Genomic DNA, 25,317 nt, shown 5'->3' on the forward strand with positions numbered 1-25,317 from the left:
AATAGTATATCTTGTCCGTTGGACATCTTAGTTTTAAAGCTCTGGCAGTCTCTTCATCTAAGTCCATACTTGAATTATTACACTCAGCCCCTCTGCAATATTTTAAGAAGTGTCTAGTTAAGTATGGGAGTGGAATACAGAGGAGTGCAAAGTCATAGCAAACGACATTTTTCTCTTGTACCATGTTGTACCATAAACCATGTGTTTAAAAACAGAAAACTGTCTCTGCACTCATGCTTCCAGGGTTCAAGCCATTGCTATTGGGCAAGCACTAGTTGATGGACGCTGGCTAGATTGTGTCAGTCATCATGATCAGCTCTTCAGAGACGAGTATGCCCTGTACCGACCATTACAGGTAAAAGGGTGAATCTGACTCGAGGGAGAAGGGGCGTAGGAGTGTTATGATTCTTACTGCTTTTGACTGCTCACTAGAATATCTTAAAATTATTATCTCTGCAGCCATTGTGTGGTTTCTAAATAAGCTCTCCTGTATAGAGGAGTCTGCACCTTTTTCCTTAGTGCTTAAAAGCCTGAAGAAGCTGCGTTTGCCCAGAAAGCTTTGGAGCTTTGCCTTGTGGAGGATGAATTGCTGCACTTAGTGCTGTCTGCAGAAAATGAAAGGATCTCCAGTTTAGGCCAATACCTCTCATGGTGGGCATCTTCCAGAGGCCTTACAATGCCTCAGTCAGTGCTGTTGGCAACTGTGCTGTATATAATGTGCATAGTCTAGTGTCTGTTATGCAATTGCTGTACTGAGCTTTAAACATTTCCCAAGTATTTTGGATATACTATGTTTGAACATAAGATAACCTCCTGATCTCTAGTGATGGCAGCAGTAAGGAATTTAGTACCGTAACCATGTGATGCAAGACTGTGAGGGAGTCTCTGTCCAGCTTTCCAGATTGGGCTAGCTAGCTGAGAAAAAGTCAGGAAACCACTGACCAGAGATGCTATCCTACCATATTTCATTGCAATGAAACATGCACTTAGTTATGAGAAGCTGAAGAACATGGAAGACTCACAAGGGAGAATGGCTCAGCTTTCCCATGCATATCAGCTAGAAAGCTTTCAGCCATTAGCTTCATGTTTTCATTGTGTGTTTCAGCACTTGGCCATGATATTTCAGTTTGCTAGTAAAGCGTACCCTTAACTAGCAAACACTTGTGGATCTGTTTGTATCTATTTGCAAAGAGATCATGTTATTCCAGGTTTAAAGCCAGTTCTCCTCAGCTGAAAGCTCTATATGATCACTTTTCTCCCAGCTTAAACAAGATTCAGGAGAAACTGTTGGTAACTCAGTTGCTTGTTGCACTTGCTGTAACCAAAGGAGTGATGATGACAATTTATACTTGGGGTGAATGTAGACATCAGAATGGCTAATTGTAATTGCTTAGATTCTCTCTGTGTTACTTGGCACTATATCCAGGCTTTGTTTTGACTCAGTAGCTCCAGACAGAGCCTGACTTGTGAGTGAAGTTTAAAGTTACTCTTCTTGGTCAGCCACAGAATTGCTCCAGTAGTTTAGACTTTGTCTACACCAAAAGCTGCCTGAATCTGAGCACAGAATATGGACATCATTCACTTCTGTTGGAGATAACAAGTGTTTAAAACTGCTTCCTTGGGTATGGTTACAGAAAATGTGCAGCAGAATGAACCTGTCACTTAGCCACAACTTGTACAGCAGTGTGGAGGAAGAAGAAACTAAGCACTATGAGTAGTAAAAAGAAATCTTGTTTCTTGTTCCAGACGGTTCCTATTTTGTGCCGGAGCGGTTTTTATGACTAATTCATCTCAGGCCACTGAGAGTATCCTCTGAATTTTAAAATGTCTGATTTGTGTTTGTGACAGGCTGCTTTCTAAGGCTGCTTAATAAATATGCTGAAATCAGTAGAGCTGCATTTTAACACCCTTTTTTCTTGCCTACTAGAGCACAGAGTTTTCGGAAACCCCCTCTCCAGATAGCGACTCCGTGAACTCTGTAGAGGGGCACTCAGAGCCATCCTGGTTCAAAGACATCAAATTTGATGACAGTGACACAGAGCAGATTGCTGATGAAGGAGAAGATAACTTGGCCAGTGAGTTTCAGCTAAGTCTTGTTCTCAGTTTGTCGTCTTCTCTGTTATCTCTAGTCCTTCAGGACATAGTAGTTTAACCATGTCTTGCTTTACTTGTGTGTACGTGTGCATGCGGCTGTAAGGATATAAGCAAACAGTACCTAGCTAGTCTTCCTGTGTCTTCTGATGGTATTTTGTTTTTACTGGAACTGATAAAGCTTCATACTTGTAGTGGATGGAAAACGTGTAAATTGCCTTCTCTTTCTCAGACAGACTTCTGCTTGACTTTGGTCCTGTAGTAATGCACTAAAGAATGCTGACTCAATATGTCAGCATGCACAGATCAAGATAAGAACTATGAAAATACTGTTTTCCTGTAGTATTTCACACTGGTCTTTATGTATTAAAGACAATTTTTCTCCTCTCCAATACCCTCATGATACCCGTTTGAACCCTTCTCCTCCCTGTATCTTCCCCCTTACCAACACTAAAAGACTCCGCCAGCCCTAGCAAGCGCACTTCAGTCAGCAGCTTCCAGTCCACAATGGACAGTGATTCAGCCGCCTCCATCAGCCTGAACGTGGAGATGGACAACGTGAACTTCCATATCAAGAAGCACTCCAAGTACCCACATGTGCCCCCTCACCCTGCCGACCAAAAAGGTATGAGGTAGTCACCGGCTGGAGTTGCACATGATGGAGAGCTGGGTCCTAATAACACTGACCTGTTTGGACGCTACTGTAGCTGTCTTACAGAGGGAGCCGTGCGGTATCTAGCTGGCACTCACATGCAGTTTTGATATGCTTGCCTCTGAAGAGGCTCAGTAGTCCCACTGAACCAACTTCTCTGCAGCGTGTGTAACTTCTTCTGTGACTTTCTCTTTGCGGTTGAAATGAGGTTCCTGCTGTATGCTCATAATAGAGCATACCTACACATACAGTTTCTGCCTAACTGGGGTGAAACAGTAGTCCATGAATAAACTGGTTTAATACTCATCTTTCTCAGTTTGAGGTGAAACTGAAAAAAAGCAAGCAGAAGAACAATGAACAAAAGTAAGTTGATGAGCTTTCTGCTGGCTTCTAATCCTACCTTAAGTTTATGTTTGGCAGAAAAATAATCATACTGATACATGGTATGGCCAAGTTTGATCTATGTATGTTACAGATAATTGGGACTTGTAGTGAATTCATCCTTTGTTGGAGTTTTAACAGAGCTCTTACGTTGGTGTGGCTCAGTATACAAGATTTACCTTTATTCTTACATGTGAATTGCATTCTCTGAAACTGAAGTGATAGCTAAGGAGAGGTGGGGAGGAGGACTGGCCACAGCTGACTTCCAAAGTGTGTTAGATAATGGAGGGAGAGTGAGGCAAATCAGAGGGAGCATTTGTCATTACCTACTGTAATTATTATTTGCTAAAAACATTTACAGAAACAAATCTATGCTTTCTTCTGCTCACCTCAAAGAGGAGTAGAGCAAGTTTGAAATTCAAGTTTGACTGTGGTTTGTAACGGGAAGATTGTCAGCACTACTGACACCAACTTGTTAATGTTTCCTTTAGTCTTGTGTCCAGCTCATGCCCTAAACAAATGAGAAGTTTATACATCTCTAAGGGGAGGAGAGTTGTAGAGAGGGAGAAATTTATCAAAGAATTCTTAGTTGGAAGGAGGGTTTTTTAAAGAGAGCTTGAACCAGGCCCAGGTGTGTTGCACCATCCTAAGAGTTTACAGCTGTAGCAAGTTGATCTTTATTAGTCTGTGCTGGTGTTAAAACAGGCTGTAGTCAACTTAGGCATAGAACAGTGTTAGAAAACCTGTAGGGTGATAATTCTGGTTTCCTATGCATCTCAATTCCTGTATGTAAAAAGCTTTGTATGATGAAGAGGGAGTGTAAGAGACCCTGCTTCTCCAGAAGCTGTCAGCCAAGTCAAAGTTTTTTAATAACCAGAAGTGAAGCTCTTGTAAAAAAGATTTTAATGATGGAGTGCTCGAGGAAGATCATCAGAGAGGACAACTAGTGAGGGAAGTGAAAAGAGAATTCTGCTTTTAAATTATGTATAATGACAGTACAGTGATATCTTGGGATCTCTGCTGAGTAGTATCTGTTAGCTGTTCCTGAAATGTGTGGCCTTTTAACCAGGTTATTCTCCTAGGAGTATAGTTCATAGCAGAATACTTCCCTCTTTTAAGGGAGAAATGTACCTCAGTGATGTCAGTAAAATGTCCGGAACTGAGATAAGGTAGAGGTATGAGTCATTAAAACACATGGTGGAGAAGTAAATATTTCCTTGCATTTTTTAAAAAAATCTGTTTCCTCTGTGTATTCAGAAGACTTATTTCACATCTTTTATTGTTTTCTAATAATGTCTGCATCATCAGAGTCTTTATAGGAAAGATCTAACCAGCGTGCAATACGTTAAAATGTCCACTGACATCCTGAGTAGCAAGATAAATTTCCTGGCAATAGGGAAACTGAAATTTCCTGGGTAGTTAGATATTTGTTACAGAAGGACTTCAAAAATTAGATATCACAAAACTCTTCAGTGCCCAGGGCTGTACAACGTATGACTTCTAAAACTTTGTTCCAGAATGTATTAAAGTATGAGTGCAAGTGAAGATTTTCACCCTGTGTTCTGATTGATCCTGGCTATTTTCTGCAAAAGATGCCTTCCAGGGTGTTAGTGATTATCAGAGTGACGCTGATCAGACAGAACTAGATGGTTAACCATTTTCATTGTATGTAGAAGCTTATTTTAATAGAGGAATGCTCTGAAAGCAGTTCCTCCTATTTTATTATGCAGCCTGCAACATCAGAGATGGATGTTGGTGTTATGATAGTAGAGATTGAATCTTTCCACTAATATTCCGTGACCTTTTGTTGCCATGTGACTGATAGTGGCAGAGGGACAGTCTGACAAAATGGCATCTGACATGGAAGTGTGTACAAAGCAAAGATCTGTCATTGAATTCTTCCGTGGTGGAAAAAAATGGCATACACTGAGATTTATCAAGCTTGTTGAACGTTTGTGGAGACCCAGCAGTGGATGTGAGCACAAAAGAGGTGGTAGGTGGTGTGTTTCAGTAATGGTGACTGCAATTTGGAAGACAAGTTATATTCCAGATGGCCATGCAGATTTTTGAGTGTGATATGCAGGATTTTGTTCATCACTGGTGAAAGTGTATAGCTAGTGGTGGTGAGTATGTTGAAAAAAGTGTTCTGTAGCTGAGAAGTTGCCCTATCAAATAGTGTTATTGTGCTCTTTGTAGCAGTTGTAGTTTCCATGGAACTAAATAAGAGGCATTACTTTCAGAGTGACCTATGTAACGGAGTACTGTAGCTATTTCACGACATTGGGTTTGTAGGTGTTAGAGATCAGTAACTTCCCTGTGCCAAGCAAATGTGTGGCTTGATTTTGTCTGAATTGTCCTGTGCTTAGACCACGTGACTAGGCAGTGACTTAATTTTCTTTAGAAAGAAAAAAAAGGAAACAGCTGAAGATGATACCCACATCTTGAGCTTATTCACTTGATTTCCTCACAGCTGTGCAAATTAGAGTCATTGGGGTCAGACTGGGGGGACAAAACATCAGTGCTAGAAGTGCAGGTTCAACTTTGATCTAAGTGATAGGCAGCTTTTTTCAAATGATTAAGAGGGATGCAGTTTCCACTAGTTGTGGAGGTCAGCACTTTGAAGCAAGGGCCTATGATGAGAGCTAGCTGTGTTGTGTAACAGCAGTTTGTATATAATCTGGGCCTAGTGGCAGGACATCTTATGATGTGAAAGGCTGACTAATGTTCACTAGTGTGCTCCCATGAAATTCTAGTGATTCTAAGCTAGCTGGCATGTAATATCTTAAAAATGAGTGTAAGTGACTCACTTGTAGTATCATTTACTCACAGATAATGGTACTTTCTGGCATGTATCAAAATGGGAAACAAAGCAATATTGCTTTCTGCATTTAGATTGGGTGAAGAGATTAAATGACTTCATTTATTTTAAATGTGGCATTTAATTGCTGTGCTTAAAAAGACACAATCATCAGCATAGAAAACTTTTCTACATACCCTCAAAGCCAAACATCCTGAGAGGGCAGGTATTTTGGGTAGTTTTAGATGCTAGCATCTAGTTAGGAGAGGGAAGAGAAGAGAACCTTGTGTAATGACACAGTTCCTTATCGCTATTGTTTGCCAAGGCTTAGAGTCCTATTGTCAGAGCCCTTTTGGATATATACCACAGTTTTAGTGACTGTCTCTGGATGTATGTGTGCTTTGTGTATCCAGAAAAAAAAACTGTGAGTTATGGCTGGTCTATTAGACTTGGAGCAGATAAATCTGTAGATTGTTTAAAATATCTACCTGTTGGTTTCCAGTGGAGAACTGTGAATTTGTGTATGTTGTGATATTTGCTTTCAATAATGCTCTTGAATATTACACTTCTGGTTCTATATATTCTGTGTGTGGTGATATTTTTTTTTTTATTTGTTTGATGAGGGGGGAATGTAGGATAGTTAATTGACAGCTAACTGCTTGCAGATAGGGCTACAAAATATGCAACAGGATTCTCTGGGTTTTCTTGTCTTATTCCATCTCTGTAAGAAACGTCTATTAGCCACTCTCACTGGCTCAAACTTGCATCTATGAGTGTGTCATCTCTCTGGCCTAGAAACTTATCGTGGAATAGAAATAGAAGGAAGCAAAGTTGCAGGAGGTGAAACTCTATTGATGAGAAGTGTTCCCTATTTGAAGGTGTCACCTGCTTCTTTAGCTAGAGCAAAACCAAGGTTAATTTCAGCTGGTGATAACTGCTGCCTTGGCTGTGCCAGTCAGGGTTATGTGACAGATCTAATTTCAGTGCGTTCACAGTAAGAGCTTCTGCCCTGAGGCTGCTGTAAGGTTGAAAAGGACTGAGGTGTTGGTATGTGTGTACATGCGTAGGAATAGTCTGATATGACTTTCTCTAGCTAGTGGGGTTACGGGTGAATGCTGAAGGTGAGCCAACTTATAAGCAAGCTAGGGCTTGACCTAACACTAAATGCTTCATCTAAGTGAGAGGTGAAAGGAGTCTGCAAATAACTATTGAGCTGCAAGGGATATTTGCCCCTTCTTGTTCTGCCATGTATGTTTGGTACACTGATCATCTGTTGGGTATCTGACTTCCAGCTGGGTAACTGCAGACAAGCTTAGATGTTTGAAATACTGGTGTGTAAGGGGTCTCTTGAGTGCTGCTGTTCAGAGGCTTTTGACTGCTTGTGTACTGTCTACTTCCTGTTGCTTTCTGTTGGTGTCTGAAGCCTTGCTTTGCATTGTTTTTGGTGGCAAGCCTGGATCATTCTCAGGAAAGATGATAGAAGGTTGGTTTTGGACTTGGGACCATCACAGTGTGCAAGAAATTCGGCTACTGCTTGTTTTCCCATTGAAGTCTTTTTTTGGTAGAAACAGGTAAACTAAGTAAATGCACAGTAGGTCTCTGAAGAAAACAAAGGTTGTGCAGCTACAGAGCCTGCTTGAAATATCATTGATATTTTTTTGTTATCCACCAAGGTAAAGAATAGCAGATAGAGCTTTGTCCTGTTTCCCAAATGTAAATGGTGATGTGTAACTCACTTTCCTCAGATACTATAAGTCCACCTTTTTGTGCCTGGATCCTTCAAAACACTTTAAACTCTTTTAGGCTTTGGACTTCTCTCTCTCAAAAGGCAGGCTGCTTTTTGTTCCCTTCACTGTGTAAGAAATCTTATGGCTGATCTTTCACTGAGTCTGATAACACCAAAATATTTCATTGGAATGTGTGATCAGAATGCCTCCTGAAGCTGTATTTTTAGATGAGAATGTGGAGGTCATTCCCATGGTGTTTTTGCAGCTTGGCACAAATATATTCAGATTATTATTATTATTATTTCTTTAAGTGTCAATAGGAAGAGCAGACTCTTAAATGTCAGTTCAGTCTGTGTTCATGGTTACTTTGTTTCCATGGTAATACAGTAATAAATAGTGTTTTCTTGTCTTCCTAGAACTTACTGATAGAACGAGAACGAGAGGATATTCTTGTCTTGACCACTCATCAAGCTGTTGCTAAATTAGTGACTAAATGTTTAGATGAGTAATGCTGCTGCTTCTGGTGTGGGCGTGTACATCATAATTATATGGGCACACCAGTGTAACCTGTCATTTGTCTCCGCCTATCTCCCTCTTCTCTCTTCTTTCAGAGTACTTGAATCCTGACAACGGAGGGCAGCAGATGTTCTCTATAAGTGATGCTTTTATTAAAGGTAAGAGGAAAAATTTCAAATGTTGCTGTTGTGTGCTGTAATATAATGATGAAAATTCTTCATTACTCCTTCAATAGAGCGTTGGCACTTTATGAACTTAAGTTACTTTGGGCAGAACTGGCATATAAGCTGTATTGTCGTTTTTAAGCTTTTTCAAGCTCAAATTCCTTCTCAAATTTCTTCATTCAAAATAAATCTTTTGTTATCTATCTTTTAATTTTTTTAAAGTAAGTCTCAGTGTCAGATTTTATCACTTTTTGTTCATAATTTACCCACCCACAAACTTGTATAACAGATGCCAGTTCTAACTTTCTTTGCAAGCAGATGGAGATGTAATACAATGAATTACACTCCTACAGAGTTGTTCAAAGCTTAATCTCTTAAAACTTTCTGGGTTCCTTGTCACCAGCACTACTACTTCTGTAATGAAAGACCATCAGCCACAGTTCTGAGTTTTAAAACTCTGCCTTCCAATTTTGTAATCAGCTTTACTTGGGGGATTTTTTTTCCATTTGATGCTGTTGATTGTGGTGAGCTTGGAGAAGAAGAGAAAATAATTGCGGAAATCCTGGTGTCTGTGCATCCAGCAAAATTAAGTGTTTGGCTGAAATCATGCTTAGTTTTTAAATGAACTTCTGCAGTAGAGGAGGGAAGGGAAAAACCCTATGTAACTTCTGCTATTCTGTGCAGATAATTTTGAGCACTAAGTGTCTGGAAGAAGTAAATTGCTATTTTTAAAGTGTCTTTTTCAGTTGTCCTCTTCAGGTTATTGTATGAGGATTTCGCATTCAGATAACACAATTGTTTTTTGCTTGAACTCTAAAGGATTACATGCTTGCCAGTGAGAAGTTGTATACTACTAGCATGAATGATTTACAATATAGTTAGCTATTATATAAAATTGAGGTATTCTAACATGGAATATTGTAATGCCTGTGTGGGAAGTAGCTTCATAACTCTTTCAAAGCACAGAAAAATGTAAAGAAATAGCCTGTAATCCTAGTAATGCAAAACAAATAGAGAACAGTTTTATGGATATGCTACACATTGTGGTGATTGAAAGTAGCAGTTGCTCCCTTCAAGCAGGAACTATTCTGCACAGTTGAAACTTGTTTACTGTTTCCAAAACCAGTAATGATTGCAGCTTTTACTGACATTTAGAGACATTTAATTAAATTTAATTAAATTTAATTTAATTAAAACTAGAATATTAAAAAAAAAAAAAGTGTGTCCAGTGGATAGAGCTTTACTTATCTTCCTGTTTAACATAGTGGAGAGATACCTGTGTATGTGATGGTTAGGTGAAAAGGGATGAGAAGATGTGCTGAGACTTTCGAAAATCTTGTGCCACTTTTTTTATGGGAAAACCTTAAGCTTGTGAGAGAAAATAGTTCTGTAGTGTTGAATGCTATGACATAGGATAGATGAACCAGCTTGCTAGCAGCTCACTCTGCACCTGATTAGCAAAGTGGTGGTGTTTGATATCTATCTACAAGTTGCATCAGGGTTTATTGGTAGCATAGTATTTTAAAATGTTTGGGAGACATGCTAAACAAGGCCTGTACCAAAATATTTTTGGAATTTGTGCTGCAGCCTGAATGGTGTAACTTGATTTTTCTAGTGCAGGTAACTTGTATACGTCTTCAAAGCAGCAGCTATGTGCAGATCAAATTATTGTGCCTTTAATCAATATTCTAAATTGAAAAGGCCTATGAATATGTAAAGTAGTAAGAATTTACTGCTTATTTATAGGCAGAATTGCAATATAACTTTGTGGGTTTTTTTCCTCTTGCAATAATTTTAATTCCAGGAGAGCAAACTACCTATTCTATACTGGCAGTATGAGAATTTCAGTAACTCACTTTTCCTTTGCACACTTATGTTACACTTAATATTGTTTATAGCATGTTACCATGACTCCTAGCTCAAACTCTGGCTTCCAAGAAGCTAGACTTATGCCCTAGTAAATTCTTTCCTTTTCAAAGTAGTCTTTCAGCTGTGACCTTTTATTAACAAGGTTGGCTTGTCTCTTGCAGAATCATTATTCAATAGGAGGGTGGAGGAGAAGTCCAAAGAACTCTTTTTCACACCGCTAGGCTGGCACCACAGCAATCTGGATCTGCTGAGAGAAGAGAATGGGGAGAAACAAGCCATGGAAAGGCTGCTGTAAGAAAAAAAGAAGAAAAAAAAGGAATTTTTGTATCTTGAGTAACGATTCTGGAAGCCCACTTGTTTCACCAGTTTTTAGTGGGGCTCTATCTTCTGTGGATATTTTTGCTCTTTTCTGTGGTTTTATGTAGGTTGCTCCAAAAGTAATGCCTCCTATTCATTTCTGTGGAAACTACAATGGATACAAAGAGAATGAAAATGTTATAGAGCAATTTCTCAGCTACAAAACACCATTTTTCAACATAGTCACCATCACTGGCCGATTAATGTTGATCGAGATGCTTTCATTTTATGGTGTGACAACTCTGTATGGCCATTTGGAACATGGCTTGTCTTTTACAGAAGTGTTGCCACTGTTGAAAAGCAGCACCCACCACCTCTTCGCACTCACATCCACTGTTTGGTCTCCACAAACATTCAGCAACTGTCAGTGAATGCCATTTTTTTCCCCATGGAGGAATTCAATGACAGATCTTTGCTTCATACACATTTAGGTGTGAGACGCCATTTTCTCTGCTGCTGTCTGTCTCATGGCAACAAAATGTCATGGTATATTGATGGGAAGGTTCAGTCTCTACTGCTCTGTGACCAACATCTGTGTTTGACATGGTGGGGTCAACATAATAAAATAAGAGGCATTACTTTTGGAGCAGTGTATGTCTGCTCAAGTGGAAGAGAAGAGAGTTTACTGTAAAACTTTCTAAGATCCAAATCTTCAGATGACTTCCTGTTTTGTAAATATTAAGTAATTAACTTTTGGAACATGACTTATTTTAAACTCAACTCTTTGTTTTCCTCATCACCAAATCTCTTATTTACAGCTCTGCTAACCACAACCACATGATGGCACTGCTTCAGCAACTTCTGTACAATGAGTCGCTGTCACTGTCATGGAGGGATATCATTGTACCTGTGGTCTGTCAGGTCGTTCAAACTGTAAGGCCTGATGTCAAGAACAGAGATGATGACATGGATATCCGCCAGTTTGTCCACATCAAAAAAGTAAGTTTTTGACACTGGATGTAGGGAAAGACAAAGGATGAAGCTTCTGGTGGCACCCATTGTTTGAAGGGAAGGGTTGTCACCCCCATGCTCCACTTGTCCAGTGGTGTAATTGGTTATTCTGGTCTTTGAATAGTATGAGGTTCTAGGAAAATTTGTACAGAAAGAGTTATGCTATCTGCAAAAGGTGCTTTAGTGCCCTGGAGCTGACCTGTTCATTCAGGCTCTAGGCTGCAGAAATTAGCAAAGAATAGCACCTCTGTAGTGACTTGCTTGCTTTCCTAGCTTCTACTTGGTTTATACTTGGATTATATAGGTACTGAGCACTGTATAAGTAGCTTGCAAAACTCTGTGTAGCAGTCTATTGCCCCGCAACTTCCATTATGGAGGATTTAACTTGCTGGATGCAAAGTACAATGACTTTCTTCCCAGAGGAAAACTCAATTGGTAGGGAGGGTGCATCCAGTTTTACCAGGTGTCCCAGTGATGTCATTGTTGAACTGTAAGGCTGGAGTTGTGGCAGGCAGAGCTTTTTCTGAGAAGCTGATGTGAAACTAACCTCCAGGAAAGTAGTGTAACTGAAGCTCACAGGCTCAGGCTTATTTTTGCATGGTAGAAATATGCCTTGGGAGGCCTATTCTGTTTGGAAGCAAGGTAAATATGAGAAGAGCAATTCTGTAGCATCTCTTGAAGCAGAAACAACTGATGCTGCCTCTCTTGAAACCCAGTTTGAAAAAATCAGATGTTCAGAGATGAAAATTCTCATAGGTGTCTTCATATGGCACTAAGAGAAACATCTTACTCGGGAACTTGTTTCATGTTGTCTATTTCTCCTGTGATTGGTTGTGACTCTAGGCACAGTACTCAAACATTTATGTTCGAGCAGTAGGTAGAGGTTTGTTTGTTCTTTTTTATCACTACAACTCTTGTTTGTGACTAGTGAAAATGGTGCGTGCAGAGGCATATGCTAATATGCTCCCTGTGGCCTGTAGAACTTGAGTTTCCTTATTACTTTCCAGAGTGTGTTTGATTTCATAAATAAGTGTCTTTTAGGAGGGGCCTGGATGTCCTGGAACTTAATGCCTGTTTTCATGCTTTTGTCCTTAGTTTCCATGATTTTGACAAAGAGTTTTGTGCCCAGCATGACAGTATATGATCTTTAATCTGATAACTAAGGATGTAGACAAAGCTTGTATGCTAGCCACAATGGCTGTTCTTTTAGGTTTACGATGTCTAAAAGTTATTGAAATGTTTAACAATATTAAAATGTTCAACTTCCTTTGCTCTGTTAGATCCCTGGTGGAAAGAAGTTTGACTCCATGGTGGTGAATGGATTTGTATGCACTAAGAATATTGCACATAAGAAGGTAACTTGATTGGTCAAGTGCTGGCAGTAGAAAGTGCTGAAGGAAGGAAATGACTTTCTTTTGTGTTATATGCTGCTCTCACCACTTTCTCCAGTTTGTTGAGCTCAGGAACAAGGAAGCATTTCTTTTCAAAGCTATTTTCTTTCAGATGAGACATTTGTTGGAGAGGGAGAAAAATCTTCCCTTGCACATCTGTAGCAAAATATCCTTTCTATCCCTTTCACTCCAGAGGCATCTAATGATAGTCTGGAGGAGAGGAGACTCAGGGAGACCTTACAGCTCTCTACAGCTCCCTGAAAGGAGGTTGTGGTGAGGTTGGGGGTCAGCCTCTGCTCCCATATAACTAGCAATAGGACTAGAGGGAATGGCCTCAAGTTGTGTCAGGGGAGGTTTGGGTTGGATATTAGCAAAAAATTTCTTCTCCAGAAGAGAGGCACTGGAACAGGAGTCACTGTCCCTGGAGAGGTGTTCAAGAAGTTTAGATGTTGTACTAAGGGATATGATTTAATGGGGAAATGTTGTTAGGTGGGCAGTTGGACTACATGATCTTGGAGTTGTTTTCCTACCTTTGTGATTCTGTGGCTGCCCCAAGTTCTGGACAGAAAAAAAGGCCCTTATGGTCATGATTTGTGTGACAGTACGGTTAAGTGAATCTTTAAACAAGGCTAGAGGTCAAGATTAAAATGATCCACCTGGAGGCTCTTAAGTATATTGAGACTTAATATGACGTAATGCTCTTGGAGGTGAGTGCAGAAACCTTTAGCATTGCAGTCTTGCTGGACAGTAGCTGTGAAATTCAAAAATCTGGGTGTAACATAAGAAGTAGATGGTGTGGGAAATAACAAAGAAATCTTGCTTAAGTACAGTCATGGGTATCTGATGTAGCTTTTTTCCCTTCTGCCTATCTCTTTTTAAAAATTGTTTTGTGATTTATTTTTTTTTTTAGATGAACTCTTGCATAAAAAATCCCAAAATTCTTCTGCTGAAGTGCTCAATAGAGTACCTTTATAGAGAAGAAACAAAATTTACCTGCATAGATCCTATAGTACTTCAGGTAAGAGTATGCTTTTATTGGTTAGAATTGCTCAGGGTCTAGCGATTCAAACAAAAGAGGTGATCAGTGCACACTTAGCTCTTCAATGTGCATTTGAGTTAGTGGAAATGCACAGGAAATAAAGAGATTTCCTTTTGTAGTAGCTGGCAAGGAAAGGTTGTCCTAAATAGAGCATGAACTTATAGTCTTCTGCTGAGATTACAAGAGATTTATGAGAAGGCATCTGGAGTTGCACATATTGAGAGCAATTTTATGATCCTTACAATTAAATGTAGTAGTTCAAAGAACATTCCTCAATTTTAGTGATGCACTGTATAAGAACCATACAATTCAGCAGCACAGAGCTGGACATTGTTTAGGTGTGTAGAGAGGTATTAAATAAGTGAATATAGGCAAGATTTAGGTTGTACCCATGTAACTTTTTTTGTCAGGCTTGAACAAATGGGACAACACCCAACCTAATGAAGTTGATGAACTACAAAATGTCACTTTGGAGCTTGTGCTCTGCCCTTGTGAACAGGGAGGTGCTTTGGGTATGAAAACATTGAAATAGGTGGACTTCTTGTTTAACATACTGCATGCCTGCCTAAGGATCAGTTTTCAGATCTTTTCCAGGGTACTTGTAACACAGGCATTTTGTGCTTTACTGAGCTTAGGCCATAATGTTAGTAGTTAACTATTTCCTTCAATTGCATGCGATACCACTTCCATTTAGTGTTTAATGGTAGGTTTACAGGTATGAGAGCTTTAGCAGTAACATTTCTCAGCACAGTGAGCTGTTTTCCAGTAGAAATTTAAGCTGAGATCTGTCCTTGGAATGGGACAGAAGCATCTGCTATTTTTTATGACTGCTGGTTGCTGTGATGTTTCAGTGCTTGCTTCAGAAATTGATCGTAAGTATTTGTATGTCTGTGTTAAAGCTCTCTAGGGCTGAGAATACTACAGAAATACTAGGTCAGTTGAAGAAGTCAGTTTCTATCAGTTGGCAAACGTTCTTGTGATACCTTTCTTAAGCCTACAACCTCTAAAACTTGACTGATGTGAGCCACAATAACACACTCGAAAATACTTGGCTTCAGAAGCTGTACTTTCTCTTCAGCAGTGTAACTGATTAGTTCTAATGACTTTGCAGCCCTATTTTCTTTTTGTGCTTGGTAGTGAGGGGAGACAGTGAAATGAAGCCAGATGATGGGCATGGCAGCAACAGCAGTTTTGCAGATTTAGGAACTGAGGGTCTCAGGGTCTTGAAGAGATGCAGCATTTGTATGCTGTCAGTGAATGGAAACATCCCTCTGTGACACTGCTCAACATTTGCATGTACCTGAAGGTGGAGAACATAATATTGCAAATGATTTTTGTTTAAAATGCTGTATTACTAGCACCTTTTGAACATAAGACATTTTCCATGATGGGATTGTAAGGTACATACAGATTTTTTTTTTTGTAGACTCATAGAATGGCTTGGGTTTGAAGAAACCTTGAAGATCATCTAGTTCCACTGCTCTAGACAGGGTTGCCAACCACTTAATTAGACATTAAATCAGATTGTCTAGAGCCCTAGGCAACCTGACTTTGAACGCCTTCAGGAATGGGGCATCCACAAATTAATCCGGGCAGCAAGTGCCTCACCACACTGAGTAAAGAATTTCTGCCCAACATCTAACCTAAATCTTCTCTGTTTTAGTTTAAAGCTGTTCTGCCACATTCCCACTTACTATCAGACCATGTGAGAAGTCAGTCCATATCAGTTGAAGCGTGGTGTTCTCTCTCATTTATCAGAGGGGGGTACACTCTCCTTTTTCTGTCTCTTCTGACCGATGTACTATACAATCCTTAAAGGTTATTTTTCATGTCCCTCGTCAAATTCAGTTCTTCACACTTTGGTCTTCCTGATCCCATCTCTGCACATCCAGATGGCATCCCTGTACTCTTCCCATGTCACTTGTACAGGCAGTAGAATCAGGAACGCTGTCACTCTTTTCCCTTTGTTTGACCAGACGTTCTTGCTCAGCTGTGCCAGAGAAGCTGTGCTGTTTCTACTTGATTTCTTGTACCAGAGAATGAAAAGCTCTTGTGCTCTCAGAAGGGCATCCTGTAAAAGCTGCCAGCTCTGCTCCACTCCTTTGTCCTGAAGGAGAACTTCCCAGAGGATCTCATCCAGTAGTTCCTTAAACAGCTGGAAGTTAGTTCTCCTGAAGTTCATGGTCCCGACTTTGCTTTTTTTGCTAGGCCCTTGTTCCTTCAGATCCCAAGCCTAACCAGAGCATTATCGCTACAGGGTGCTTCCAGTCTTAACCCCTTTAATGAGTTCCTCTGCACTGATGACCACCAGATTCAGTAACACTTCTCTGGTGGATTTGTCTAATACCTGTACAAGTAAGTTAGCTTTATTTAAGATATTTGAGTTTCATAAGGCAGCAGGAAAGTCTAGTGTTAAATGGAGAGGTTGGTGGCCCTGCATGTGGCAGGTGGGTTGGAGATTCATGATCCTTGAGGTCCCTTCCAACCCTGACCATTCTGTGAAGGAAGAACTGTTTTGTAGAGAGTAACCTAGTTTATGAAGAGCAGAGCTGCTGACTCTGGACTGTGTTTACAGAGGTGGTTTCTGCTGTGTGATGTGTCTGTGCATATGTAAAAATGTTTGGATTCTGCAGGTCTCTTATTTCAGATAGTCATGTATGATTAGGGCACAATGATATACTGAATGGTGTGCTTAGGAGGTGAGGAAATGTGCACAATGCAAAAAATAAATATCTGGTTTCCCTGCTTCATAGGAGTGGTCAGTATATAAATGAGAAAGTAGTGTTAAGTATTTAGGTATTTGTTTTGTTTGTTTTTTTTTTTCCAGGCAAGTTTGCTCTAGTTAACTGCTATGTGGTGTTTATGTCTGCAGGAGAGGGAGTTCCTGAAGAACTATGTGCAACGGATAGTTGATGTCAGGCCTAATTTGGTCCTTGTTGAAAAGACTGTGTCTCGAATCGCCCAGGACATGCTGCTAGAGCATGGTATCACCCTAGTCATCAATGTCAAGCCGGTGAGTCTTTCATGTCAGTCTCTATCTTACAGGAGAACTCTTAATTTCTCCTTGTAGCAGGCTCCTTGAAGAAAACACAGAAAAATCATATTTATTTTCTCTCCTAAACAAACCACAGCTTTTCTTTTAATGGCAGTTCATTTCCAAGAAGACAGAACAAGCAAACCTAGAATGTAACTTTTCCTCCTGCTCTCTGCTGTGCCCTTGCTGGCAGGTCTTTCTACTGAATTGATTCTAGTTAACTCTGACTCCTATTTGTTGCACATGCTCAGTGGGTCCCCTGTGATCCTCAATAAGGCCCTCTGTTGCAGTGAGGCAGGGTGAGCCAAGCAGAGTTGGCTGTCCTGACAGACAGCCCTACACTGACTGCACTGTATCTCCTGGAACTTCCTTCACTTGAATGGGTTCAGTTATCTTCATGAAAGGGCTCAACGTTCTCTCTCATCAGTAATATTTGCCAAAACTGCTCTTCTTAAAATTTTATTTGGGGATGGAGAGTGATTGGATGACTAGATTTAATTCAGAACGTAAAAAGTAAGAGGTAACTGTAGATTCTTACTGTTCTTCTCATTTTGACAGCAAGTGTTAGACCGTGTAAGTCGAATGACTCAGGGAGACTTGGTGATGTCAATGGATCAACTGTTGACCAAGCCACGTTTGGGAACCTGTCATAAATTTTACATGCAAGTGTTTCAGTTGCCCTATGGTAAGTAAAGCTTGTTGTATCCTGCTTAGTGTGCGTGAGACACTATGTGTTTTGTTCTTCTTAACGAGATCTGAACAGTCATGTGCTTTGTGTGATCAAGTATTATTATTCTTCCTATTAATTTCTTTTCTTTTGCTACAACTAGGAATAAAAGTGTTATTAATAATATTAATAAATATAATATTAACAAAAGTGTGGACAAAAAAACTTGATCAAGAAGTACAAGGTCTCTCTATTTTACTAAGATGAGAGATGCTAGTTTTTAATTAGGTTGGATTGTTTCTTTTAAATTGATTTTTTTTTTTTCTCCTTCCACTGCCCTGGAGTCCACTGTCCAACTTCCTATTCAAAATAGGAAGGGTTAACTTTAGTGCTAGATAAGATTTCCCAGCATCTTGTCAGCAAAGTGTTGAAAATAGTGCAGAATAGAGATTTCATGATCAGTCTGTGCACCTATTTGGCAGCTTAGCCATCCGCACTGTAAATAATATTTTCACAAAACAAGATTGACTGTAGTTGTTATCCTAATGCTTGTGTTTTGCTTTTCTTTTTTTTTGTTGTTGTTGTTTTGTTTAGATCAAACAAAAACTCTAATGTTCTTTGAAGGGTGTCCTCAGCACCTGGGTTGCACTATCAAGTTGTGTGGTGCTGCAGAGTATGAACTGGCCCGTGTGAAGGAGATCTTGATCTTTATGATCTGTGTGGCTTATCATTCCCAGCTAGAAATCTCTTTCCTTATGGATGAGTTTGCCATGCCCCCTACTCTCACCAAAAACACTTCCTTTCACTCCCTTATTGAGGAACCAGGAGATGAAAATGAACAACAGGACCGGTTCAATGGTGAGGATTTCAGCACGGTGATCAGAGACATTGAGCCCTCAGCTGAAAAGCTTCCCGTGATCTCTGAGTCAGTATCATCTGATGAGGTCACCCTGCTTGAACAAAGAGGTTTATTTGAGAGAGGTGACCAAGAGAACAGTCAGCTGGAAACAGTGCCCTCAAAACAGCAAGAGCACCACAAAATGGAGTCGTCATTTCCAGTGTTTCACTCCGTACCTCCGGCAGTACCTGAAACATCTCTGCTCCCCCTCCATGGCATGGACCAACACTTGGTGACTCTGGACAGCCAACCACTGGAGCCTCTTCAACAGGCAGATGATCTGCAGGAATCCAAGAATCAGATGAGAGTCTTCAGAGACCCTCTCCAGGATGATACTGGTTTATATGTTACGGAAGAGATAACGTCTTCTGAGGATCGTCTCAAGACGTACTCTGCAGCATTTAAGCAGGAGCTGAAAGATGTTATTCTCTCTATTTCTCCTGTAATGGTGTTCCGTGAACCGTTTCTATTGACTGAAAAAGGCATGAGATGCCCTGCTCGAGAATACTTCCCTGAGCAAGTTTATTGGTCTCCTCTCCTTAATAAGGAGTACAAGGAGTTGGAGAGTAGAAGGAAGAGACAATTATTGCGGGATCTCTCTGGACTACAAGGGATGAATGGGAGTGTCCAAGCCAAGGCTATCCAAATTTTACCTTCCCATGAGCTGGTCAGTACTAGAATAGCAGAGCATCTAGGTGATAGCCAGAGTTTAGCCAGAATGCTGGCTGACTATCGAGCCAGGGGAGGGAGGATACTACAGAGAAGCACAGATCCCTTTGCCCAAATTAAGGATGTATCCAGTGCCCCTGCTGGAAGAACTGGATACAAAATTGAAGAGGATGAGAAAGGACTAGCTCAAAGTGAATCCTCCTGGTCTCATAAGGTAAGATCTATGCTACTCAAAATATAGTTACATCTGTTTCCCCTGGTAATACAGAACATGTAGTGTTTTATGTTGAACCAGAAGCTTTTTTTTTTTTGACTAAGTCAAAACCATTTTAGATTGCAGTGCTCTGGGCACTTAAGCTAATATAACCAAGGACTAGGTGAATATGAGAGAAACTGAATGGAGAACTGACTGCAAAATTTCCCTGAGAAGGGAGAAACTTGTGAGACCCAGTTTAGTAGATTGACTATTCAGCTCAGCTGCATATGACTGATTCCTGAGACTGTGGAGGGGGCAGAAACTTCTTTTTTTCTGAAACAGCTTTTTTGCTGCTTGTACTGATTTCTAAAGGTGTAAGAGGGCTTAATGGCATGGAAACAATAGTAGACTGCAATTAAATTCAAGTATTTGTAAAGTATTGGGAGATTTGGAGAAATATGAAAATGTCTTAATGGCGGGGGTGGTATCTTGTCAGAAATTTCTAAGTAATGCAGTATATTTGGAACCAAAAATATTTAAAGACAGGGGAAACTGTTATGACAGCTGCTGATTTGTATCTGAGTTCTTGGGACTTTCTTGCGCTGGAAACTATACACAAAAAGATGTCTATGACAAGAGTAGCAGAACTGGTTTCTTGTAATAGTTTTGGTTCCTGAGTCGCTGTTAAGCCCCCAAGTTCATGAGCAGAAGTCATATTTTAATGGATGCTTAAATATACATATGTGTAACTTCACAGGCAGTAGTCTTACAAGCTGTAAGAGTAGCCATTGCTCTACTTGTCTGTGCTGTTTTAAATTTACTCAGGGATCAAAGAAAATACTTGGTGACTTCATAGCTCTGTAAGGCGTGGAAAGGGAGATAGTTCCATTCTGGCAGCAAAGTGGAAAATCCCTTCACAGAGAAGAACAGAAAATTGGAAGCCTTTTGTAGCTGCAATAAGTGATTAAAATATAATGGCAAAGGTTTGCCTTCAAGTTGTGCTGAAGTGTACAGTGTTTTGAAGATGCTGTACATTTGCCTTGGGGCTTTAATTATTTCCTGTTTTTGGACATTTAGCTTCCTTTCCACAGTAACATATATGCGTACACTGTTTTTATTACACATACAACTAGTTATGTTCTTCTAAAAATGGCCAGTTAGCACTTTTGTCTGATAATGTAAAGTGAATCTGTGGAAAAGGAATAAGCAGGAATTTGTCATTTTATCTATCAGAGTACAATTCTGTCATTGGTTGTGTGTGGATGAAGATGTCTGTAACCAGTGAGTGAGTTGTTTTCTCTCAACCAGGTGGATTGCTTGAGTCCAGTAAACCATCAGAGGCTCTGTGTTCTCTTCAGTAGCTCTTCTGCGCAGTCCAGCAATGCTCCAAGTGCCTGTGTCAGCCCCTGGTAGGAAAAATACTCTTCTGTAGCTTGTGTAGTTGCTATCTTCTTTCCAAAGACAAGGTCAGTCCTTGCATCTTAACATATTTCACTGAGGATTCTTTTGTAAGTTTTAATCATTCTCAACAGTTGCCAAAATTGTTGCCAAAATTCCCTCTTGCCTGATCAGGTGGATCCAGAGCTGTATCCCACAGCCTCTTTAATCTCAGGCCTGAAGGAGAAGGCCCAACATGAAACAGAATGCTTTAGTTAGATCTTTGACTGCAGAGATCTGTATGTGAAGGGAGGGCACTGCTTTAGGCAGCTCTATGAGGAAGAGTTTAGTGTATATAAATAATGTCCAAGCTTAAAAATAATAATCTCAGAATACTTATAGGTTGTATTACTGAGAGTGTGATTTGAAAATACTGCTGTCTTTCTTATAAAGTCAGCAGTGTTAAGACTTTCATCTACGTTTTTAGCTAAGAGGGCTGTGACTTGTTGATTATGCAGAATTTATGATGTATTTTCATTGCTACTCCTTGGACAAGTCTTGATGTTTCATTGTCTAAACCAGGTGAAATTTTATAGTTGCCTTTCTTGAAAAGAAGGTCTCAAGTTCCTATAAAAGCTGAGGAATGAACCAATGAAGATGATAAGCTCACTTATAAGCAGCAATAAAATGATGTAATTATATAAGACAGAAATATCTGAATTGGCATTTCAGTTGATATTTATCTGTTAAGTGTCTTGGTCACTTCAGATTCTGAGAAGTAAAAAGCTGCTATTAAATTTTATTCAAGTACTTTGAGGCTTTTTTCACCTTTTAGATGTGCTCTTTTTGTAACAGTTGGGATGTTAATGTTTTGTGCCTAGGTGTTCTTGAAAATATTCTTCAAAAGTACAGTTGAATTGTGTCCCGCTTTTAAATATGAATTTTAAAGTTGTTCCTTGGATCTCATTAGTGAACTTGTCAGCAAGAATTTGGGAATAGTTAAGACTTGGAGTGGGGGAGCCTGTGAGTGTATACAGGGCTGAAAACAGCCAAGCAAAAGGTGCAGATCTGTGCACCTGAAGGCCGTTGCATAATTAGCAGTGGCAGAATTCCTCCTCTAAAGCTTTTCTTCTTTCTCTGCTTTAGGATTGTGACCATGGAATTCTATGGAAAAAATGACCTGACTCTAGGGATTTTTCTGGAGCGCTACTGTTTTAGGTGAATTAATTGTATATCTCATTCTAAACCAAACAGAATCCGTCCCATGTTAAGTGAGTCACTCTGTCTTCATAGTTCCAGTATTTTATTTTTTTTAATTATTGTAGTCTAAGGTAAGTTTTTTATTTTTTTATTTTTTTTATTTTATTTTTTATTTCAACTCTTACTGCTTTTGAGAAATTTCCTATTTTATTCTGGTACCTGCAGAATTCTGCATTTGTTTTTCTGATACCAGTCTCTGTGATGACTTGAGAGACAGCCATTCAAAGAAAGATCATGGATTTTTCTGTTCAAAGAGGTTATATGGTACTATTTTGCATACCTCTTCCTTCAGGATCTGAAGCTTTAAGATTTTGAGGGGTCCTTGGCATATTTTTGCCCCCCATAGCCTTTGCTCTAGTACATTGCCAAAATGCTCTTCTAATTCGGTATCAAGCACTTCCAGTTGCTTAATTCATACTTTGTGATCTATATATAATATGTTGGTAGAAACAGATTCAGTAATAGAAATGTAAAAAAAAAAAAAAAGAACTGTGATATCTACCAGTATCCAGTCACTACTGTTGTGACCAATACAGCTATTGCTGGCAGGGGAGACTCCCTATGTGCTGTTCCTAAATGAGAACAGTAAGCTGTGCAGCAACAGCTTTCATTAAAGGCTTAGGAAACTTTTTATAGAAAAGATTAATAGTACTGTGACATTAAAAGGCATACTAGATGAGTTGAATCAACTCTTCAGCAGTGTGTTGCATACGATCATTCATAGGTGTTTCCATTTTTCTCTGTAAGGCCTTCATATCAGTGCCCCAGCATGTTCTGTGAAACGCCAATGGTGCACCACATTCGTCGCTTTGTACATGGGCAAGGATGCGTGCAAATTGTGTTAAAGGAGCTGGACTCCCCAGTCCCTGGGTACCAGCACACAATTCTTACTTATTCCTGGTGTAGGCTGTGCAAACAGGTAAGGATGAGAACTTAAGAATCAGTTGGGTATGTATGGAAAGATGAGATTGTATAAAAGCTGTTACTAGTGCCAAGTGGTCCTGTGTGTCTACAAATTCCTCTTGTAGAATTGGAAACATTGAGGATAAAACATAGTATGATGGAGGCGTATTGAAAAGTATCAGTCCTGAAAGGATAGGTTTAAGTGAAATTGATATATTGTTGGTAACAAGTTTCTGACATGGGAAAATCTAGGAGCTGTCCTTTCAGAGGTGAAGAGCATTGTCCCTTCCATGTGAATCTGTACAAGCATCTGAAGAATGTGCGTGCGGGAAAGGGTAGATGTTGAGACCTCCTGGCTTAGTAATTGGCTAAGCCCACTTGGTATTCTTTGATCTGCTTTAAACTAGACAGTCTGCATTGAGTCAGTGTGACGTCTAGACTTCCTTTAGTAGGCATTAGAAAGTAAATGAAATCCTCATTAGAAAGATGAAAAACCACAACATAATAACACTGTGTATTATCTGAAACTTGTTCTTTAATTAAACTAAGAAAAACATTACCAGCTGGATATTCCTCTTTAGCCAACCTTTCTGTAAATCTTAGGAGCCTTTTAAGAGAGATGAGAATAGAAAGATTCATGCAGTGCCTCAAACTCAAAACATCTTAATTATCTGTGCTAGTGACTCAGTTCACCTACTTAATACTGGCTTAAACATAGGTGTTGGACTTAAAGGTATCTAAAAGAAGTTAATGTAGTTGCTGAAGGCAAGCCCTACAATCCTTATGTATACACTGCCCCACACTGCATATGTATATTCTGTAACCTTTTATTACTGTGTGCTCATGTAAACACTAAGTTTGTAGCTATTAAGTGTAAATGGCTGCTCCAAGCTTGCAAGCACTGCTGAGGTTGAAAAACACCGCAGAGTATTTGTAGGTGAAGAATCACTAGGGAAAAAGTATGTGATGAAAGCACTGCTGCGGACTGGTCTGCTGGAAATTATCTGTATACAAGAGCAGTATGCCAGATAGAATGATGTGTTTGTGCTCTCCCAACTTAGTGGCTGTTAATATCGACTGGCATTTATTATTTATCCTGTTTATTGTATCCATCTATGCATTGTCTTTAGCTCTGTATAAACAATTTTTTAGTTGTTTTGGTATCTTTCAGGGTTATGAGTGCTTCTGGTACTAATAATTACTAGATTAGAGTCTAGATTAGCCTGTCTTTTTTTCTGGGCGAAGAGTGAAATTAAGACACTTTGCTTTCAATTTCAGGTGACACCAGTTGTTCCCCTTTCTAGTGATTCTTGGTCTATGTCTTTTGCAAAATACCTTGAGCTGAGATTCTATGGGCACCAGTACACACGAAGGGCCAATGCAGAGCCTTGTGGTCATTCCATTCACCATGACTATCACCAGTATTTTTCTTACAATCAGATGGTGGCATCTTTCAGGTGAGGTCCTCTGGTTTTTAATAAATGAATTCATTCTCTAGTACTGTGTAAAGCATCTGGCTCTGACAAAAATTCCTTGAGTCTGTTCCTCACTGGGTAAAGCAAGGGATAGCATGACACAGATTGTGTGCTGGCATGCAGAGTGCATTGTAGTTGCCATCACTGTGGTGGATGAGGTGGACAATATTCCTAAGAATAGCCATAGAATCATAGAATTGTATATGAAGATACTGAAGAGCGCCTGTCCCAAGACAGACTCGTGGTGGACACCACTTATGACCGGCTTCCTCCTGGATATAGAGCCACTGACAACAACCTCGTGGCTATGACCATCCAACCAATTATTTATCCACCTAATAGTCTAGCCTTCAAATCCGTATCTCTCCTATTTAGAAATAGCCATGTGACATGGGGCTGTGAATTGTTCCAGTAGATGATGCTGAAGGGGAAAACACTTCTGCTTTGGATAATCTAGAATACTTTCAGAACTTTATTCTGAAGCTGAAAGAAGTTGTACATATACCTCTATATGAGGAAAATCATTAAAAGTTGTCACATTCTCTTCTCAGCTACTCTCCAATCCGTCTACTTGAAGTATGTGTCCCACTACCCAAGATCTATATCAAACGGCAGGCTCCACTAAAAGTTACAATTTTGCAGGATCTTAAGGACTTCTCTCAAAAGTAAGCTTTGAATTTAACTTATTTGTATTTTGGACTTTGTAGCAAAACACAGAAATATGTTTGCTGACGCTTGTTAAATATTCGTAATTAAAAATAAATGCATTTAAAATAACTCCTTTTCTAATTGGATGTATTTCTAAGGGAGAGTAGCACTGGAGTGTTCTTTCCTACCTTTACCAAATTCCATCAATACCAATTCTTACCTTTTTGTCTGTTGCAATTTAGCTTAAGAATCTTG

General features: G+C 39.6%; 1 protein-coding gene across 5 annotated transcripts in view; it reads left to right on the forward strand.

Annotated features, from left to right (window-relative positions):
• PIKFYVE (phosphoinositide kinase, FYVE-type zinc finger containing) overlaps nt 1–25,317 on the forward strand; it is a 63,153-nt gene that overhangs the window by 20,560 nt on the left and 17,276 nt on the right. For 3 of the 5 annotated variants that reach the window (XM_019617074.2, XM_010713523.3, XM_010713524.3), the window contains exons 10-25: nt 244–355; nt 1,928–2,075; nt 2,549–2,716; nt 8,260–8,322; nt 10,359–10,488; nt 11,313–11,493; nt 12,786–12,860; nt 13,807–13,914; nt 16,808–16,948; nt 17,528–17,654; nt 18,231–19,417; nt 20,708–20,808; nt 21,923–21,994; nt 22,784–22,955; nt 24,218–24,396; nt 24,966–25,079. In XM_019617074.2, the coding sequence (XP_019472619.1) occupies nt 244–355; nt 1,928–2,075; nt 2,549–2,716; nt 8,260–8,322; nt 10,359–10,488; nt 11,313–11,493; nt 12,786–12,860; nt 13,807–13,914; nt 16,808–16,948; nt 17,528–17,654; nt 18,231–19,417; nt 20,708–20,808; nt 21,923–21,994; nt 22,784–22,955; nt 24,218–24,396; nt 24,966–25,079 (3,078 nt within the window). The remainder of the gene's footprint in view (nt 1–243; nt 356–1,927; nt 2,076–2,548; nt 2,717–8,259; nt 8,323–10,358; nt 10,489–11,312; nt 11,494–12,785; nt 12,861–13,806; nt 13,915–16,807; nt 16,949–17,527; nt 17,655–18,230; nt 19,418–20,707; nt 20,809–21,922; nt 21,995–22,783; nt 22,956–24,217; nt 24,397–24,965; nt 25,080–25,317) is intronic. The other 2 variants (XM_019617075.2, XM_010713525.3) reach the window with 1 other exon arrangement.

This window comes from Meleagris gallopavo, chromosome 7 (genome assembly GCF_000146605.3).
Source record: "Meleagris gallopavo isolate NT-WF06-2002-E0010 breed Aviagen turkey brand Nicholas breeding stock chromosome 7, Turkey_5.1, whole genome shotgun sequence".
NCBI lineage: Eukaryota > Metazoa > Chordata > Aves > Galliformes > Phasianidae > Meleagris > Meleagris gallopavo.